At 39.8% G+C, this 21,909-nt stretch overlaps 1 protein-coding gene across 5 annotated transcripts in view; it reads left to right on the forward strand.

Annotated features, from left to right (window-relative positions):
* Nucleotides 1-478: 478 nt before the first annotated feature.
* Nucleotides 479-21,909, forward strand: part of SH3BP2 (SH3 domain binding protein 2) — a 40,699-nt gene continuing 19,268 nt past the window's right edge. The window contains exons 1-3 of one of the 5 annotated variants that reach the window (XM_074587406.1): nucleotides 489-672; nucleotides 17,024-17,081; nucleotides 19,274-19,353. In XM_074587406.1, coding sequence (XP_074443507.1) covers nucleotides 19,301-19,353 — 53 coding nt within the window. In that variant the 5' untranslated portion in view covers nucleotides 489-672; nucleotides 17,024-17,081; nucleotides 19,274-19,300. Of the gene's footprint in view, nucleotides 673-863; nucleotides 993-17,023; nucleotides 17,082-19,273; nucleotides 19,354-19,399; nucleotides 20,637-21,909 lie in introns of those variants that run through there. The other 4 variants (XM_074587407.1, XM_074587409.1, XM_074587410.1 and 1 more) reach the window with 4 other exon arrangements.

Genomic DNA, 21,909 nt, shown 5'->3' on the forward strand with positions numbered 1-21,909 from the left:
ACACAAACTGGAACATGGGAAATTCCATCTCAATATGAGGAAAAACTTGTTTAGTTTGAGGGTAAGGGAGACTGCAAGAGGCTGCCCGGAGAGACTGTGGAGTCTCCTTCTCTGGAGATATTCAAGACCCGCCTGGATGTGTTCCTGTCCAATCTGCTGTAGGTTACCCTGCTGTGGCTGAGGGGTGGACTAGATGATCTCCAAAGGTCCCTTCCAACCCCTACCATTCTGTCATTCTGTGATTCTACGATTAGACAGGCCCCAGGCAGTGCCCGTCGCCAACAGGGCCCATAAGGCCGCCGAGACTTTTCAGCACACATGGCCCTGACAGAGCCCAGCAGGGCCTACGGCCTTTCAACCGGGCCCTGGCACAGCACGACACGGCAGCTCTCTCCGGAGCAAACGGCCGCCGCTTCGGCACGGCGCCGTACGGCTCGGCCCACTCCCCGCCCAGCCCTCCCCCGGCGGCCTCCGCCCCGCGGCAGGCCGAGGAGGGACGGCGCGGCCGTGGCTGCCGGCAGCTCCCACCAGCGGCGGTGGGTGAGGGAGGCACCGCGGCAGGTGAAGGAAGGGGCGGGCGCTGGGCGCGGCGGCCGGGCTGCGGAGCGGGGATGAGCGGCTGGCGCGGCGGCTGCCGCTGGCGGAGCTGAGCCGAGCCGAGCCGCGTCTGAGGTAAGCGCCCTCTCCTCACGGGATCAGGCGGGGGCGTTCCCGCTCCCCCCCCCCAGCCACCGCTAGCCCGCTCCACGCCGGCCGCCCGCTCCCTCACGGGGAGCCCGTGGGGGGAACGGGAACGCGGGCGGGAAGAGGCCTCGCCTGTGTCCGCGTCCCCCCCTCCCGGCTCAGCGCGGTGCCTCGGAGCGCCGGGGAACACCTCAGGCGTTGATGCGCTCGGGAGCGGCCGGTTTCCCTCGCGAGGGCTTTCTGGAAGCTTCCCCGGCCTCGGTCCGTCGGTGTCCCAGGGTACCGGGCAGCCCTCGCCGCCGCTGCGGGTAAGGCGCCGTTCCCGGCGCCCTAAGGGGAAGAGCGGGAGGGTGCCCGGTGTCCCCCCCGTCCCGTCCCGTGTGTTGACGCCTCCCGTGCGGTGCCGGAGGTGGGACGGGGTCGTTGTGACGGTGTGGGTCCGCCCGTGTGGGAAGGAAAGGCTCTTCAGGGGGAAAAAAGGAGAAGTGTAGGTGCTTTCCTTCAGGAGAAGGAGAAGATTGAAGAGCTGTGCTGTTTCCGCCCTTATGCTGAGCTGCAGCTTTGGTGTGGAGTCGTGAGCACTAGCAGTAATTTCCTAGCACGTTTCCAGTGATAATATAGATGTATGTTAAAGGATGAGGGAGGCAAGACCATTTAAAGATGACATACAGAGTACAAGTGCATTTTTGACAGCATTTTCTTTAGCGTTGCCGTCTTCTTCAAGCCCCCTCAGCCCTGGAAGCCCCCTCATCCTTGTGTGTGCCACACTTTCACCTCTGTCTGGGTTTGAAGTTCCTGTTCTTTTGCGGGTGTGGGCTCTGTGCAAGCAGTGTACTGTCCGTCTTGTGCCAGCAGACAGCAAGGACACCTGGCATGTGTTTGTTTAATTTGTCAGCTTTTTATCCCACAAGTCACCAGTGCAAATCGGCAGCAACTTAAGGATACTGCTCTCCAGAGTGAATTGAGGAGGTGGATGAATGTTTCCCCCCCTACCATTCCATCTGCTAAGACCTCTTTTCTTGGGTCTTGATGACACTAGCAAAGAATAAGTCAGTAGTGGGACTGAACTGGACTTGCAGCTTGTCTAATTAGCAGACGGATGTCAATGAGCCTTCCCTACTGGTGTGGGTGCTCCGGCCGGCTGGTGCACAGGCGGGACTTCAGTTTCCTGTATGAAATTAGTTGCATTAAACTGCTATGTTTCCTACTGTGAAAATCAAATTTCCACTTTCATTCTGCTCTTAGTTTCTTAGGGGGTATGAACCAAATTCAGATCTGAATAATTATATACCTCTTCTGTTTATTTTAGTTGCATTTGTACAGGAAATATAGAGCTGGAGCCTCTGCAGTTTATTTCATTCACATGCCTCTTTCATGCTACAGACTAAAGTAGAATTAATTTGCTGTTTTTCTTTTAGGCATGTTTCTTTCCCTTCCTGTTACTGTATTTTGGAGCCATCTTGCTGTTGCAAGAGAGCTGATTAATAGATACCCCTTGCCAATATTCCATTACTGAGGAGTCAGTACTGGGTCAGCTTAGCGGTGGGTTAAATGGTGTTTCCTGTTTGTAATTTTTTTGTTCTAAAATCTCCCAGCTCTCTATAAACTTCTCCACAAAGCATGATAAACATGCTAAACCACCCAGAAAATAAAGAGCTTTTTTTGAAGTTATAAAGGAGGGAGATACAGAGATGCCAGTTCTGGAAAAGGTTTAAAGTTTTCAAACCAGTAAGAATGAATATACCAAGATAAATTCCTTCAGGCACCTCAGGCAGGGCTGTCTGAGTGGGAATTCCTGCGTTTGAGGCCGATCTGATCAGTTGACTGTGAATCTGTAAGCTCCTGCAGACAGATGAATCCCCTGTACTTCTAAGACCAGACGTCCAATCAATCTATTATTGTGGTTAGAAAACTTAGTTAGCCTATGAAAAAACAAACAAACAAGAAAACAAACCAACCACTAAACCCAAAACAGGGGGTGTGAAAAGTCTCCTCCTTCAATTTCTTACCTAAGTGGACATGGAGCAGTTCCCTTTGATGGGAAACCAAACATAGCAGCCACTTTAATGGATTCTAAGTAGAGAGGGAAATGCATGAAGAACTTTAACTTACTTTTCACAACACTAAAACTCAAACATGGATGACCAAAAGGCACATAAGTATGTGCCATTTTACCTGTAGGAAAAGGGCTTTTGACACTCAAACCCTGGTGGCTACATTGTTTGCTCTTCATTTGGTGGCCCTTAGATTGTTAATACATTTATTGCCGTGCATGACAGTACAGTAAGGTCGCAGTAGTAGAGGGGTATGAGTTTCAGCTTGACAATATTGACTTAGGGTTGGTATATCTTCCAGTCTCTTTGGCATGAGATGTTAAGACAATGGGTAACTTACGCTTTCATCACATTATCCAGCAATTTCATAAGTTGTTTGGAATGTGCAGCCCTGCAAGTATTGTGTCAATTAATAGTTGCTGGCTTAAGCCTGATCTTAAAAGTACTTGCAGATGTAAGTAGCCCTATTATTTGTAAAACTGTTAGTTTGTTTTACTGTAGGATCAGGATCTTGGCTTATTACTTCTATCAGACCGTGCAGGAAAGTTCCTACAAGCTCAGACTCTCAGCAGAATTGATAGATAGCTTTGTAAACAATGGTGAGGACTCATAACATTTCCAGGGGACTTCCAGAGTAAATTGGTTTTGTTTGTAATGGAAAGTATTGGTTGATACGGTGATACTTCCACAATGCGTTTCGTCTTCTGATGGGGATTTCTGAGGGAAGAGAGAAAATAACCTCCTGGATGACTATTCCTCTCTTGTGTAGCTAAGCATTCTTCTGGCCCTTTTTTAAGGTAAACTTATTCCGTGAAGGCATTTCACATTTCCTTTTGAACCTGTACTGTAGTGGAACAAACAGTGTCTGGAAAGGATCTGGGAGTCTGGAAATCAGAGGGACTTAAGGCAGCCTCAGAGGTAACCTGAGAGAGACAATACGTTTCAGTAAATATGATACTAAATGGAATGTGCATTTTCTACATCACACGTACATATGTCACTGTCTATTCCTCTAATATTTATGGACTGTTTTTAACTCTCCTATTAAACAACTCCTCTTCTACTCATCTTATGCTAGAACCTCTAAACAAGTTATGCCTTTTGGGATGTGTTGAGGAGAGAATTGAAGGGACTGAAGTTTTGATCAGTATAACTATGCTGAGTATCATTGTAAACTTCAAGGAATTATTTATCATGCTGTATGTTACAAGCATACGTGTCATTAGGTTGTTTGCTTAGGATAGATGATTAGACCATATAACAGAATTCTCAGTATGCCATACTTTTTAAGGCCAATATGCTGTCTCCACAATATTTCTCCAAGACCTGAAGGTTTGGAGGTTTTTTTCAATCTTGCTGCTTCTCCCTAAAATCCTATGTTGAATTTCTTATGTCTTTGTTAAAAAGAAAGGGGGCTGAAGAGTCCACATTTCATTTAACACATGCAGGAATCTGAAAACTATTTTTTCTGAAGTAAGGGATGAATTTTAAACAGGGCGATAGTTAGGGAAGAATGCAGAGATGTGACTTCCTATGGAAAGAGACAGAAATGTTGTTCACCCCCTATCCCAGCATACCAGCGTAACTGAAATAATCTTATTTATTTTACTTGCATGCCAGCTCATTTCCAGTAATGACCAAGTTCTTATCTCTTCCAAGGTGGTGTTATTGCGATGGTTACACTTATCTGAGTATCTTTTGGCAGAACAATGTTTAAAGATGATGTACAGCGCAGTGAAGGAATTACAATCATTCAGAAATCAGATCTTGGCAATACTTATGTCTTCAGCTCCTGCAAACTTTGTTTTTGGGAGCAGAGAAGAGAACAGCTTGCGTGCCTGTTGTAAGGATTTCTGTTGTATCTTCCTGCTGCAGTCACAGGCTGTTTTAACTAGACTAATTCAGGGACACCTAATCTGTAGCTAGGGCTCTCTCTAAAGCAGTTCTGGCAAATTTTAGCTTGATGGAAAGTAGACATTCTGGATCTGTCTCCTAAAAGAGTTGTAAAGAGCTGAGATAGGTAGCTGGTGTGAATTAAGAAAATCTTTGGCTAAGTTTAGGAATAGCTGCTTGCTGGATTAAAAACTCAGTTGGAGTTTTACACAGGTAAAACTCCAAGAATCACGGAATGGTTTGGGTTAGAAGGGACCATAAATATCTTGTAGTTCTAACCCCCCCTGCCCTGGGCAGGGACACCTCCCACTAGACCAGGCAGCTCAAAGCCCCATCCAGCCTGGCCTTGAACACTTCCAGAGATGGGGCATCCACAGCTTCCCTGGGCAACCTGTTCCAGTGTCTCACCACCCTCACAGTAAAGAATTTCTTCCTAATATCTAATCTAAATCTACCCTCTTAGGGAACTGCTATTTTCATTCTCTTTGTATTTGAAAATTCTCGCTGTTCAACTGGTTATGATTAAAGCTTCCTGGATTTTTATTTTATTTACTGGAAGTTATAACATTGACTGACAAACTGTACATCATTAACGGTGTATGATCAAGATCTTACAGGATCACGCTTCTATCCTAATGGAACAGTAGGTACATTTGATTCCTTAGGTCTCTTCTGTCTTCCTGGGAATGTATTTGTCTTCCCTCTTCCCAACTCCCCCACCCTTCTAGTATTAATGTGTCAAAGAAGGAACTTCCCAGTTCAAGCTAGCTTTGTATCCTTACATTTTTAAAAGGTAAACACTTTCTCCATAGTGAAATGCAACCACTCTACTGTGACTTATAAAAACATGGGATTTGGGTTTTGTCATTGTAGATCATTTTCTTGGATATGTTAGAGCAGGAAGACAGGAGTTTTGGGTTCTGGTCTTTATAGTGTGACTGACTCTAATTTATATAGGTGGTGATATTGCATATTGTAGTGTGTGGGCACTTAGGGATGACTGTGGTAATTCCTGGTAATTCCAAACGTATTTAGGTGACTACGGAGACTTTTATAGCATGGAAATGGCTTTCACTCTCTTGCTGAACATTTGGAAAACTTAATACCTGCAAATAGATTTGAGATCACTTTGCAAAAACTTTAGAGCGGTCCATGTAAACAGATTAGGATTGTTGTGGCTTGATGTAGTAGACATTGTAACTAAACTTTACTTATGTGTATGATATTATCTCCTCCTGACACATGCAAGTACAAAGGACTTGTGAATATCGCTGTAAAACTCTTCATTGGTACTCTTGATTGTTTCAGTGCAGGGAATATACTACAACCCCCAAATAGGAAAGTTACCAAACATATTTAACCAAGGCTTTTATTTCATTATCCCTTCAGCTTTGCCATAAATAAGAGTACTAGGAGAAACGCGGATTTATGCCTTTAATCATGAACTTACCTGTAACGGCTCTTCAAACAGGAAATCTTTAATTCCAGATGGTTTCCTCAAAATATGAAACTGGAATTTATATTGGAACTCATATTTGAGCAACAACTGAGAAAGGTATCGGCCTTAATTTTATTTTTTTTTTAAATCTGGTGGCCATGCTGAGTTATATTTAATTCTTTTGTGAGCACCAAACCCCTAAAATTTTAGAATTCTATTCTTTTTGGCAGGAAAACCAAAAAAATATGCAAAGGTCACGAATTAGGTCCCGAAGGAGAGGGACCTCATATATATTTTAAGCAAGTATTTATTATTCACTGTCCCTGTACTGTGTGTTTTAAGCCTTTCCTCTAATTGGAAGTTTAGCATGCTGTTTTAAAAAAACAGAAACTAAAATACCTCAGCATAGTAGCCGTAGCCTTAAAAGAAGCAAGACTCAAATTTAGTAGTCGGCCACATTCAGTACTTCTTAAATGTGATAAGCAAGGATGCCTTTGCATGGCTCTGGACACTTTTGCAGAATTGACAGTTCATCAAGTTATTTCACATCTCAGAGTTTGAATTCAGTTATGAGTTTCTGTATAGGTAGAGCATGATTTTTGCCCAGTAAAGGAGATAACACTTTCACAGACTGGAGCAGCTGCCTTTTGTCATGTGGGTTGAGACTCACTATGTCAAGGTAGTTGTCCTTTCTTTAGTATGTTCACCTTCCTTTTGTTTGTTCACCATCTCTGCCCCTGTTGCCCCTATCCAGTAAGCGTACTGCTGTCTTTTTACTGTTTTCAGCATACCTATGAAAGTGGTAACAGTCTGTGGCCTGAGTCTTCAGGCAGAGATGGTGGGTTTTCATGTTTTTTTTTTCCTCATTTCTTTGTCAAAATTGCTGGCATGACAGAAAGACTGGAGATGCATCAACTATTTATCTTACCAATTATTTTTAACTATGCTGTGCAGCAGTACCACAATATGCTTTCCGTGTATATGGAGCAGTACTGCAATGATGCTAGGATTCAGGCACTGTATCAGTTTCAGTAGTGTTTCAGTGAGTTTAAACCCCACACTGACTGACTAGTGCTTCTAGGCAGTGGCTACTCACACCTAGAACAGAGGAGGAGCTGCAATATTTAGACAGTAAGTTTACTGATGGACCCGATTCTTATCATTGGCTATTAGTATTTTATGTTACAGTTCATCTCCTGCCTTAGAGCTAATTTGTAAATTTCCAGCACCTTGACTTAACACTGATTACCAGGTTCCAGTTAAGTGATTAGTCCCAACTTGCTGTAGAAAAATAACCTGTGTTTTGGAGTTTGAATTATTTTCCTTATTCTTGCTTCTGGCAGTACCTGGAAAGAAAAGGCTGGGAGAGTCCAGTGGCACCGGTGTGCATGTCTGGAACTGTTGCTACCTCAGAGATCTTTGTTTGTCTAAGTGTTGACTAGAGGGAGAGATGATGGGAAGTGTGCTGCAAGACTCATCATGAAAGGTGATTTAGGCATAACTGAAACATGACTAAAAGCAAAAGATTTCTCAGGATTTTGAAGCGTATCCAAATAAACAAGAGGAGAGAGAATAGTCGAAGGAAGTAGGAAGATTTAGAATTCCTACGTTAGTACTTGTATGGTTAAAAAAATAAAAAAAACATACTGGGTGATAGAAATGTGGTCTGCACGTATGAGTTTCCTTTCTGTTAGGAACAAGAATGTGAAATTAGATTTGCCTTCAGTGACCTCAACTCCATTGTTGCTGAGGGTAAACACACTTTTTCATTGTTCAGGTTAGCCAACCTGGAACCGCCATCTGAACTGCATCTTTTGGTGTTATTCTGCTTTCACAGATGGAAATAAGGTCAGGTCTAGTTCAGTTGGCAGTCTTTCTGTTTAGATGAACCGTGAACCTGTGCTGTGCAATTTAATAATTAATCCTTAAACAAAAGCAAGACTTAATTCTAAATGTTCTTAAATTGAGGTGACTTTAAATAACTATAGCTTCATCTTATTCTAGCATTGAGTTTTTCATTTAAAGATATGCAAAATAAGAACCAAGAACCCTTGGAGGAGGGGAATCTTACTTAACACGTCAGTTTCCACTTTCATATTCAGTTCTTCCCCAGACAAATGAGTTTCTTACTCTCAGGAGAGCTTTACTCTGCTGAAATCAGTCCCCAAGATGTCTTTATCTTTACTTATGCAGCACTACAGGGCAGCATCTCAGATCATGAAACAGATTTTAGTAAGTGTAAAAGCGTGTGTAACTCATTTTCATTTTTCATGTAATAGCTGCTTAGTAACAAAAAAGGAAGAAGAGAGGTGGAAGTAGATGATGCTGTGAATACTTCGGTCTTGTCTGGTGAAATGTGGCTTGTAAGACACACCAAAAAAAAGTGGTTTTGTAGGAAGCTTTGTTTCCCCGTTCTATTTTTAACTTCAGCTACTGTAGAGATAGACATTAATCATCATTGTGGAAATGGTCATTTTTATAAATATTTGCATATTTTCCTATTAAATAAAAGGTAGTCTATTGAGGAGGGGAAAAAACAAAACTCATTTTGAGTTTGAGTGTCTCATGAACTATGATTTTTGAGGTTATACCTTGTTGAACCTATCAAAGTAGAAACTACATTTGATCTGCAGTTTCCTTTCAATGTCTGCATCTAAATTTTATACCAAGTTAAAATCTCTTTGACGTGGTCCTTCATCTCATGTTTTATTAGATCTCTTAAATTATTTTACAAAACTTACCATACTTCTTAATATTCTGACATAAGTTAGTGAAAATCTCGCTATGGTGTATCTGTAAAACTTGTTAAAACTCTTCTATAAAATAAAAAGCTTCAGTTTAAATGCCATATCCTTACAAATTTCACCTCAAAGTCTACCTAGTTCCCCTTAATTTCAGGAGAAGTTGCTTGCATGTATCCAAGTGCTGAGGTTGGCATTCAAACCAGAATGTAGTTAACCTTGAGAGCTAGTTCCTGCAACCAAATTAGAGGCTTAAATTATTAGTCTCTAATCTTGTGACAACTCTACTAAAAAGAGTAAATCATTACCTTGATGTTGCTTAACGGTAATTCTATTACAACATGTCACATAATTGTTTGTTTCTCCTAGACCAAGATGGAACTTGTTATACATTCTGAAGATACTAAGTTCAGTGTGTTACAATTGGGAAACAGTTATTTCCTCAAGTGGGAGCGTCTCTTATCTCAGAGCACTGTGGTATGATCTTATTGCAGAGATGGTACAGGCTGCTGCTGAACATTTTTCTTTCATTACACACGCTCCTAAACCTTTTGCACAAGTCTAATAATCGCACTGTTTTGACCAAGGCTATGTATTGAAGTCAGCTTCTGGTATTTCCTTATACTAGTAAAGCTGTACACCTTGGATACATAGGGCTATGTAAGAGCTGGTCATCTTCCTTTTCATTGTTTTCTGTACCTTCCTGTAAGGATTAGCATTTTTTCTACTTTATGTCCTGATAGTGATGTAGAGAGAAATTTAGCACAAAGAAACCTAGGCTATGAGCCTATAGGTCCTATTGACAAATGAAAGCTTTATGATTAGCTGATTCAAGAACTGCCCTGATCTGTAAAGCTGACTAATCAAAATGAGGCACTTCCAGCTATGTTCAGGCAAAAGAGTGACCTGACTTGCACAGCTGCTGAGCATCTGCAGCTGTTAATTGCCTTTAATCGGTCAGGCTTAAACATTCAAGCTTTCTGCTGTAATTTTTCAGTCAGTTAATGAGACTCCACTATCATGCCAAGTAGGTATGTTTCCAAAGCACTGCACAGTTTTAAGTGGGAGGAGTGGGATTTGTGTATACAGATTTTTGTACGCATTGTATGGAGAAATAGGCTTTCTGCTGTCAAAGTGGGCATACCACCTGTAGGACCATGGGACAACCAGTCCTGTGCAGTGCCCATGGTTTGGTATGTAGGAGAGACTACTTACCCTTGATTTCTAACTGGAGACTTGCATTAGGACTGTAAATAAGTGAATATACTCAACAGAACACTGTCCAGAAAGGGTTTTCTGAGAAGACAAAATACCCATTGCAGCAGTGGCAAACAAGTCTTGCTGTAAGAGTAGTGGTTCTCTTCCCCCTAAAGAGCTGGAGGAAGAAAACTACCTTGAAGAATACCAAGGGGATTATATGCAACAGAATTGTGACCCTAGATTTAGGAGAACTCAAATAATAAGATGATGTATAGTCTGGCCCAAATCTATTCCAGTCCCACCATCAATAAGCTCTGTGTGGGTGCTCTTACTCAGGTGTAAATTAAGCATGTCAGACTGCTGGAATTATGCTAGATAAATACTTGATGTCTGACTGTGCAGTGGGGGAGGGAGGGAAATTTGGAAGGGAAAGAGGAATATTTTAAATGTACTTTTCATGTTTCAACTAGGAGAAGAGCCTAACTATTCTCTAGCTACTAGAGGCAATTATTGTATTTGTAGGAAGCTGTTACGGGAAGAACTCCCAGTGAAATTCTTTTTCCCCTCTGAACTCAAAGCCTCACTGAGTCATTTGCACACACACTTCCCCCTCCCCCCGCTGTCCTTATTTCTGTCCCTGGGCAAATATCACAGTTGTTGTGAGGATGGTTGTATGGTTGTAGTTCAAGAAGCCTCTGATACAAGTGTCTGAAGAGGCAAATTGAAGCATTATCAGAGGAATGTGTGGATTTTCTGAATCTCACATCTTTAGCTTTGAGGTGCAGATAACCTTTCTAATAATGATGGAAACAATGCTGATAAGATGGAATACCCTATTTCCAAATGTACACAGTACTAAACGATATCAAAGTGATTAAGCCTGGAAACTATCTGCCATATTGGCACTGTGCCTCTGCTGCCACAGTGGCATGGCATCTCTACTCCCACAGTGGAGAGCAGTTGTTTCTCCTCCTCCCTGATGACTGGCAGCTTTTCTGCTCAGCAGAGCTGGCTGATGCTGTGTCTCTTTGGTCCTGGAGGAATAAGAGGGCTGCCGGGGGTAGAAGGGTATCTCAGTGTAAGAGAAGGGTGTCACAGTGCTGCTGGTGCCACCTTGTGTGCTTGCATTGTGGGATTCAACTCACCAGCAAATTGGCTTGGCAGGTGGCAAGGGATTAGTGACAAATCTGTTAATTACTAAAGATATACTAACCTCTGATTTAATGGGCTGCAACAATATCATGCTACTTAATACTTGGTAGCAGGAAGCTCATTGCTGGGCTATTGAACTGGGAGCTCGGTCTCTTACAGAGTTGGAGATCTTACTCCAAGGAAAGTGGCACTTGATTTATTGAGATAAATGGCTTCATTTATTGAGAGAGTGACAAGCAGAAGGGATTTGCAGCAGTGTCTTTGCTATGAAATGTGGCAAATGGAAGTCGTTTTGCTTGAAACTCTTCACTTGGCAACTTTATACAATTCCCTTCTGTCCTGGAGTGTTCTTTCCCATTTTAGATAGCAAGGAGCAAATTAATTAGATGAGTAGGTCTATGCCTGTGGCATTTCTACCATTCTGGTCAACATGCTTAGTCATTTGACTGACACATTTTACTCATTCTCTGTCATTTTTGTAGTCCTAAGGAGATGATGATGAAAAGTGCATGGTTTAGTGGTTTAGGGAAAGGTGCAAAATGTAGTAGAATTTTGCTCTAAATGCACTTGCTGGTCTGTGTTAATTGAGAAGATATGTGGAAGAAATGCACCTCAGACATAAATTGGAAGTTGTGAAGTGTCCTGTTTTTTTACCAGTTGCAGTAGAGGTGTTGGCCAGTTTTCTTCTTATTGTTGGGCTTTTAGGTTTTTGAGCAGCTTACAAGTAAAGACCACATATGAACTTGGCCTTATACTCAGACATGAGTCAACACAAAAAGCAAATGCAAGCCTGATGTGTTCCTAATAATTCTGTACTAAGACCAAGATAAACTATGTCACTATTTAAGCCTAATGTCCTAAGGTTTGATGGTTTTACGTTGCATATTTCAGCAGCATCACCTAGAAAAAGAAGAAAGAGCTTGTATTAGAATGAAGAGGATTAAGGATGGTGTTCTGTATAACTGCCAAAATATCAAAAGGGATGGTGAGTCTTGGAGAATACATTCCTTGTGATTTCTAACTGAACAGTTGTATCTCCAACAACATCAAATGAAAAAAATGATAAAGAAAATCTATATAGCATTCCAAACCAGCAAAAAATTCAAGGTTTAAGATTTCAGGGTATGCAGTACATAGCAAGAACTCCTTCAAGATCCATTGTGTATGCTTTAGTCTTAATACTTTCTAGTATTCTCTCTATCCTTTCTGACTTAAGCCTTATCTTTTCACATTCAGTTAAACTATAACTATTGCAGGCCTTGCACTCATCTGTGACAGCTGCTGGTTCTGTGTTAGACTGCATAGGAGAGGAAGCAGCACTGGAGCAATGGAAGTGAAGCCCAATGATTTTGTTGTTACTTTCCTGTTGCCCATTTAAAAACAAAAACACCCAAGGAAAGTGTTTACTAATTGTTATTACAATTTTAAATGTCTTATCTGGACTTAAGAGGTAGAGAAGTCTTATTATGTCATACATAATCTTACGAATCTGATCAATTCGACTTATTCTTTTAAAAAATAGGTCCACTGAAGATTATTGAATGTGTAAGTTAATGTTTTTGCTACTTTTCTTTTTCCTTGTGGAGACAATCCACATGAGATCTTTGGAAGAGGAACAACTACTGCTCTGATATCTTAATACTTGGTCTTGCTTAGATGCAAATAAAAATGGATGTAAAATAAAAAAAAATTTGGCACCATGTTATAGCTGGAGTAATACAGCTGCCGTCTGTTCTTCCAAGCAAAACAAAATAGCCATAAACGCAAAACTAGCATTGTTAATCAAAACTGTAGTAGTATGCCACTTCTTGTTAAAGGTAGTTCATTTCAAAGGATGGATTTTATTCATAAATACCCACGTGTTATGCTACATATATCATGTATACAGATATAGATGGAATATAACCTGAATAACAGAAAGTGGAAAGAGTCTGCAGTTTTATCTAAAACATGCTATTTTTCAGGGTGTGTCTTTGATAACCATAAGGATGCTTTTATTTCTCTGGCATGAGAAGACAAGGTGAATAACCAAATTGCTTCTTGTGATTTTCCTTTTTTAAAACATGATTCTTTTGGAGTAAATACAATGTTTAGTCTATCGATGGTGTATCTCCATTGGTTTATCATATAAACTGTGAATGCTTTTGTGATTATATCAAAATCTTTGCTAACCTGTGTTAAAGTTAGAAATATTTTATAAAATTTTGTAGGCAAAATTTAAGTTTGAAGCATTGGGACTGTTAGGTTTTGATCTGATGGAGGTGTACATGACAGAAATTGAAAACTAACTCCATCATAATCTGGGAAATGTCTTTCATTAAAATAGTGGCTTACTAGTTAACATTAAATAACCAGAATGCTCTGAGAGATTGTCTGGAGGATACTTTCTGGAGGAAGGGGAGGCTTTTTGTTCGGAGTCTAATGCACTTCTAACACTTTCTAGCATGCCTCTAAAGCTGAGAGTTCTTTTCATGGCTGTAGATACTAACTATCTCAAAGTGTAGATGTGTATTACAAACACATGTTTTTAAGTGCAGTTTTTTAGAGGATGTTAAGTGTATCAGTCTGTATGGTTTCAAATGCTATATAAAATGTCACAAGACCATTATCTTTTTTTAAAGTATGAAGAAATGCACTTTCTTCCTTTAAGCTCAGCATTTGTAGACCTTTTTATTTTGTGGTGCCAGTAACACACACGATTCAATCAATGCGGCAGCGATATGTATGATCTGTCATTTGGCTTGGGTCTGGGTGAACTGTTGTTGTACTTACTGTACAAAGATGTCAGGTTTGATTACTTAGGTTGAAACAAGACTAATCCCATTGACCCAAATTCCTCAATTTCCTTTGTGCAAGTGAAATCCAGCTTCAGCTCTTCATTGTGTACAACAAGTGACTCGTATTTAGAGAATACCTTTAGCGAATGCCTTAAGAATATCTAGGATGTGTACAGCAGGAAGATAATCTGAATATTGCAAAAGCTTCTGCTGGAAACATTATATGCTCCATATGTAAGGGTAAACTCGAATTTTATGGTGTACCAAAATTTGGAAATGAAAGAATGCTATATGGACTTCCTGGAGATAATGGCTGTTAGTTCTAGGCAGTGCACAAACCATAAGTTTTTGGATGTCATAAAGAAGAGTGCCATTATATCATAACCAGTTCATGTCCGTAAGCAATCTAGCTGCACTGTTTTGAAATAGCTTTTTAAAAAAATTTTTAAGAAAGAATGGTGCACGAAGGCAATGTATTCCTTGTAGCTCATGTTGCTAAGATTAGTAGGGTTGTTGGAGTTTATAACATATACCATTCCTTTAAGAACTGTATAGATATCAATTACATATTTATTTATTTTTAGTGCACGTAATAAATAAAGGTAAGTTTTGTAGGTGAAAAGTCAATGAGGCCAGGAGTTAGCCAAACGTTCTTTGGACCAGCTTTGATGTGACCATAAGACTGGAAAGAATAGACAATGCTATTAGATGTTTAAAAAAGGATTTGGAAAGAAGCAAGTTCTCTAAGATAGGTTAACATGATGCCAAGAGCATCTTAAAATTAAAGGAGGGGAGGGAGGGGAAAAGGGGGGGGGAAATAATCGAACTGGACTGTAGAGTGTATGTAAAAGAATTCCAGGCTTCTAGATTCAAACTTTAGCTGGAATAAGTCATTATGTCTTAAGTTAAAAAAGAAAAGTCAGTGGGAAGGAAACGGAAATATCTTTTAAAGTGAATGCTCCAGTTTACAAATTCTTATCTCTTATTTTTTGATAACTTGATGAGACAATAGGGATGGGATGCATGGAGTCGGATCTGAGGTGTAAGAACTGGATAAAGATACAGAATATTCTTGCAGCTCAGAGGCTTACTGGTGTCATTTGAAGTGACAGAGTCTGAGATCTTGGAGTCTGAGATGGATTTCTGTATTCCCATATTCTCAATCACTGTGCACTAAACTAGATGCACTACAGCATTTTTCATTTGGGTTTTTTTTTTCCCCTCCTCTGAAATATTAATGATCACCAGGGCCTTTTAGCAGGGATAGGACAAGGGGTAATAGCTTTAAACTAGAAGAGGGAAGATTTAGACTAGGTATAGGGAACAAATTTTTTTCAATGAGGGTGGTGAAACACTGGAACAGATTGCTCAGGGAGGTGGTAGATGCCCCATCTCTGCAAACAGTCGAGGTCAGGGTGGATGGGGCTCTGAGCAACCTGATCCAGTTGAAGATGTCCCTGCTTGTGCAGGGTCGTTGGACTAGATGATGTTTAGAGGTCCCTTCCAACCCAAACTACTCTATGATTCTATTCTATGAGCATTCCAGGGAGGGTTTTCATTTACGTGTGCAGTACCACTAAATCCATTCTCATTATCTTTAGTTTTCTGAAGTCTTTTTCCCAGTGTGAACGAGTTAATCCTTATAAAGGCTTTTGTAAGAGTATACGTCTTGACTTTCAAGACAGGTCAGAAAAGGAGATGATTTGAAGAGAAGAGTTAAGCGACGTCGAAATCAGATGGAAAGCGAGGATCTAGAACTTGTATTTTAGCTTCTTGCCTTTGGCCTATCTTACTGTCAGGTGTTTCTTACTCTTCTAGTATGTTGTGGGGTTTTTGTACCTCTCGTGAAACCTTTCTGCAACCTTCATTGACACTATACCAGAATATATTTGATTAGGCAAACTGCGATCCGTGTTGTAAAATAAGAACAACGTCATTCTTCAGGTCTTATGAAGTATTGTGTATGAATGTCTTCTGTACTTGAAAATAGACCTCCAAAAGTGAACTCACTTTTGAACGTAGCTCTACAGCTTTGGAGGCGTAGACCAATGTTGGGATAATCCTTGCTTTTGGAGTTCATTTAAACAAGAGGGATCTAAGGAGGAATACGTTTTTGTTTTTTTTTTCCTTTTGGTCATGTTTCTGAAGAAAATAGTGATTTCTGTAAAAGAAACGATAATTTCGAATGGCATTGTCCAAATTGTCTTGTAGAAGAAGCCCCTTGCACGTGATTTATATATTTTCAGGGTTAAGTGATAGGAAATGACTGTTCCCTCTCGCGTCCTCCAAATTAAAAATTGTTTGTGTACTGCTGTCTTTCTGGCACGGCCTTGCAGTGTACACTTGTTTCAAAATTAAAATCTTGACCTAAAATACCAACTGCATGTGATCTGGTGGTTACAATTAAATTCAGCTTTTGTAGAAAGTAAGCATGAACTTGCAGAGATTCTTCTTTCCAGTGTATGTGCTCCTTTTATTTTTTTTTTTATTTTTTTAAAAAAGTAGTATTTACCTAAGTGATGAAATACTGTAGCTTTAAATCCTGGTTATTTTAATCCTTGTTCCTACCTGTTTCAGTCCTTTGATTTTAGTGTTTTGGGTGTTTGGAGGTGAGAGTGGCGAAATACTTACGCCTTTCTTATGCCTATCCTTTAGAGAAGTCCCTAATGTGGTTTAAAAGGGAACAGTCGTTGGAATCAGAATAAGGAAACCTTGTTTCTGGTACACCTACTTGGGTGCATGAGATTTTAAGCACAAGGAGCTTCAAAGTTGTTGGAGGTGGGGGCTGTCCATTGGCAATACAATTAGAAGTTGGGCCTTCTAATTCTATAAATTACACTTGCATGGTTATTAGCTTTAGCTTATTTTGAGATTCTAGTTCCTAGTCAGAGTTTCCAAGTATGAGAAGAGCGAACTCTGAGATGCTTCACTGCATCACTAAGAAACCGGCACCATCTACTGTGTAATACAGCAGTGAAGTACAGAGTGAGTCTTTGCGGTTACACTTTGTCTTTAAATTGTATCACTAGTCTCTTTACAAGCAAAATAAAAATAGGAAATATTTGTCTCATTTTGTTTTCCCAGGGTCTGACAGAAGTTGAACTTCCTCTTCAGTGCTGGCTGCAGCCATTTGCCTGCAAAGGTATGTTTCTTTAAATATTAAGGTTACTGCAGTCCACCAGAAGAGGGGCACGCAAGCTTGAAGGGCTCACAGATGACATGACCAAATGCTTCCTCTAAACCAGGGCTTGTTGAATTTCTTTAGTATTCAATAAGTGGTTTGTTATCAGGGTTAGCAATAGAGTTTAAAAACTTACTTATTGCAGTTTTTTGCTGATAGACATTCAAAAGGACTTTATCTATAAGCTTTATGCATTTTTGTCGTTTTTAATATCTTGATGCAGGAATGTTTTAAAATTACTTATGTTCAGTAATTTTTCTGTTGACTTGCATATACACTTACACGAAATACTCTTTTTTAACTGACAATAATAGTTAGTGTTGGACCTAAGTTTCGTTAGTCTTGTAAAAGCACAATGTACAATGAACTGATGGATGTGTATGTCTTGCCAAAATGCTTTTATATCAGAAATGGTAGAAAATTATGAACACAAGTGTAGGGCTCTAAGGTGGGTTTTTCACCTTTCTTCTTTTTTTCACTTGGACTCTTGATTTTCTTTAAATTGATTTAAGTAAAATTCTACAAAAACAGAAAAAAACATTTCCTAACAACAGACTTAACTTCATATAGCAAGAGGTCTGCTGGTTAAGTGTACCTATCACATGTCCTTTATAATCAGTAATGGATATTTGACTCCCTCTTGTAAATTTCTAAGAACCTTTATTTAGGTGTTGCTTTTACTAAATGCCAATGGTCTGCCACCTTAAATGGTTAAAGGTGTTTTGACCTGTAAGTAGAAATTATTTCTGTGGTCCAGCAGTGCTTCCTAAATTATCAATGATGAGTACATTAGTGATAGAATTGTATGCAGTTTATCACAAACCAGCCTGGCAGCAAAATTGTTTCAACTCTAATATTTTGGAATCAAAAACTTCTTCCAAGGGAATAAATAATTTGTGGAAACTCCCACTCTAAGCGTCTGTGTGTATTTGGGGGAACTCCCTTTGCAGCTGCCTGCGGCACAACTGCCTGCAGGAATAGGACTTTGGCAATCGTGTTTGTACTTCTGCTCAGTTACGTGATTTTTTTCTGGCTGTGGTCTTGTTTAAATTGTTCTACAAGCACTGATGAAAGATAGCAGTTAATCATAACCGTAGCTGCATTTACAGTCATTTTTACAAGGACCTTGGATATAGGTAACAGTTAAAAGGAACAAAGAGCTTGTCCATCTGGTTTGAATAATAAACTAAATGGAAGTCTTGCCTCGGTAATGTGTCTTTGAATTTATTTTGAAGAAACACAATAAGCAGCAAAAATGTTTAAGCACTTGCCTTCTATTTTAAGTGTTACTTATACCAGGCGTTACTGGTATGGTCGGACTGGCGTAGACTTGACACATAGTTAACCTGCTGGGTGAATGCTCCTTTGTGGTTTTGAAGAGCGTTTTGATTCAGTAGAAATTCCTTAAACTTAACTTGAAAAGCTACTCATAACAAAATTGCCAACACAGAAAATTATGTTAGGATAGCTGTACTGATTTTAATTCAATCCTTATTTACAGCAGTATTAAGTCTTAGGTTATTTTTCAAGGTGAGCTGATGTAAGAGAGTCTGTTAAATGATAATATACTGAGAGTTTGCAGAAGGTTCTCCTCTTCCAGCTGTACAGTGTAACTTGATTTTTACAAGCTGTGCGTGTACCGCAGATACTTTGTGGCTGTCTTTTCGTCTATAGACATTTGAGCAATATCTGACATTAATGATATCCCAAAATCAAAGTTAGTGTATCATCTTCTAGGACTTGTGCCAAGTTGTTTTGTGAAACAACCAAAAAAAGTTACAACTTTGCTTTAAAATTGACACACTCTTTCTCTGAAGTTCCAAGCCGACAGTATGTCCATAGATGTTCACAGCTTAAGAGCAGTGGGGTATAAATAGAAACTCAGAAGCTTTTCGACCTGTGTTTCTCAGATTTAGATTGAGTATATGTTATCAAGGCTTCAGCTACTGTCTTTAATATATATAACTAAATAAGTAAATACATCATTAAGGCTTCTTCAGCTCTTCCTAAGTAAGTTGAATGATGGAATGATAGTTGAAATTTAAATAATATGAATTCTTTTGTTATTGAAAGAGGATTTTTGGAAATTCTGGCCTCATTTCTCCCCTTTGTTCCTGATTACTTATTATTATTTTTTAATTATTATTCTGCAGGTCACCCAGCAGAAGTAATTCTGATGCATGATTATTCACACTTTAACAGGACTGCCTTATCTAGCAGATGAAGGATTCAGGCGAGTAATTTACAGTTGCTCTTTTACAACCTGCAGTTGTGGAGTATACAGTTGATAGATACGTCATCTCTTGATAGAGTGGATGTGTTTCCACTGCGATCTAGAAACTTTGGACTAAACTAGTTTGGTAGAATTAATAAAATAATAAAACTCATAATAATCTGCTCATGATTTAAACTCATTAAAGTCAGTAAAACTAACAGAATGTGGCCTTCTTTAATGCCTTACTATACTGTAGGCTTTTATGGAAATATATAATGTATGAACTCTTAAGTTATTCTGAGGGGAACTTGACTACTGAGCTGACTACGTGCTGCAACTCAAGGAAAGTGTTTTTTACGCTATTTCAATTTTTTTTTGTTGCTTTGTTAATTTTTCTGCCTTGCCTATTGCTGTGCTCTTCTTGTGCTGCTTTTATTTACAGTCCATTCTTGCAGTTTCCTGTAAATTGGTAGCAAGAGGAAGCTCTCTTGCTGCAGACACAGCTCAACCCGTCAGCTAGACTAGTGAACTTTTACTGGCAAGGACAGCACATAGTGCTAGAGATATATTTTATTGCTCTTGCTTTCCATTACATAAAGATAAGTAGGACTGCTTTTGACTGGGAGCAAGAGCTGTTCCTAACAATGGCAGAGATGATTGGCAGACTTCCTCAGACAGTGACTGGGCTGGAATGAAATCCAAATGTTGGCTTCTGATGCTTTGGTTCTTCCTATTAAAGCTATCTGAGTGAAATCTCACAAAGTTAAAGAAATGAAGTAGCTCCTTTTGACTGAAATTCTCACAAGGCTAGCTTGGTGCAAGGCTGCTTCTCACCACTGATTTTGTGGGGACAAATGAAGGTTAGTGGTCTGAAAACCATATACCAGAGTTCTTTGCCAAACTGAACTTTGCGTTGTGAAGAAGGATAAATTTAATGCTCTTTCACTTCTCTGACAGACATGTTAATCAAATCCATAAAGACTTCCTGTTTCTTCAGACTCCTTATTTGCAATTTTGAAACGCAACCCTTCTGATTAATGTTTGGGCTAGAGAGTTAAGCTGAATTTTCATCCTTCCAAAACTGTGAAACATCTAATTTATTTTTTTGTTGTTGTTGTTCCTCAGTGGAACTCCGGCTTGTGTGCGTGCATGTGTGAAATGGCTTCTGTTCCAACTCTGTGACCATTTTGGCAGTGCTGGAAATCACCGGAAAAATCAAAAGGGGATCTTGGAACTTGAAATGAAAAAGTCTGTATTTCTGAGTGCTTAAGTGAAGAATGGGAGAGGACAGCATCAGAAAGGTTAGAGTGGGAAAGCTGTATTTCAGGAACATGCATTGGATAAATGAGACATAATTAAAATGAGACTGTTGAGGCCAAAGAGCATGGTACTATAGTTGTGGATTTTGGAGGGGAAAACCAAGACTTAGGCGTGTCACACCAGAACAGGGAAAGAGGAACCAAATTTTTTTTTTTTCGCCAGTGTTACATATACTGAAATGGTGTCATTTTGGTTGTAGCTTCATTACTGAGGTAGAGATACAGATTGCAAAGATGGTGATGCAAACTTAGAAGAGTCTGCATAGATAGCAGAGGAGGAAAGATAACTGGGCGAGGAAAGATTGCCTTAAAGCATTGTGTGTTAATGCTTGAAGTCTAGATTGGTAACTGATAATTGTAGCAGATAAAGCAAGTGATTTTTAATTCACAAACTGCTGAAACATAGTCCTCTATGTCATTTCTGTGTGAAAAATCTGTTAATTAAGCCACTGAGAGAACTGGGTATTGATTCTTATTAAATAGCACTGGGGTTTTGTGTTGATATGCTGATCCTTTTAGCTAACAACAGGTGTTATTTGTGGTTTGCTTCCATGAACCATATTTATGGTTTGCTTCCCCTTCCTATATAGCCTGGCTATGGAAGGAGTGCAAATGGGTGCCCTATGGTGAAGACAATTGAATTTCTAGCCGAAACAGCCATGGCCAGTATCTGAAATGTTATTTTCTTCTGTGCTTTGGTTGTTGGGTAGTTTGCAAAGAGAAAAGACATTATATAGAAACTTCTGCCTTCTATTTTGGAGTACAAATTAGTGTCCATTTTACGAAAAAAATATGTGAAGTAAGCTTTACTTGGCATATTCGTGTATGTAGGTTTTGTCCGTCATTCTGAAACTTGCTGGGTGTTTTTGTCTTACTTGAACTTTCTACTCCGGGGTGTTGGTTAATTCCAGCCAAAGTCAGTGAAACAGTTGAATTGTTTAAAGAGCTCCAGATGAAAATAAGCATACAACAATGGTATTTATTCATCATCAGTTGGTGATACTTGTCCTGTAGAATAGTTGCCCTCGTGTTGTGAGCCTCTTGGATTCAAATTTTTTTGTCTTTTACGGTTTGCGTAGCGTCAAATGCACAGGCAAAACTTGCTCTAAAGCATGTATATGCTGCATAATCTTTCAAAATTTCTTGGGTTGAAGAGAGGAGGACAAGCTCCAGCTAGAGGAGAGAAGAGAGGTGAAATATTTATCATAGTTCTGTGTTGCAGTTCCAGTACCTGAAGCACAGGCTCTTCAGAAGC

This window comes from Larus michahellis, chromosome 5 (assembly GCF_964199755.1).
Source record: "Larus michahellis chromosome 5, bLarMic1.1, whole genome shotgun sequence".
Classification (NCBI taxonomy): Eukaryota; Metazoa; Chordata; class Aves; order Charadriiformes; family Laridae; genus Larus; species Larus michahellis.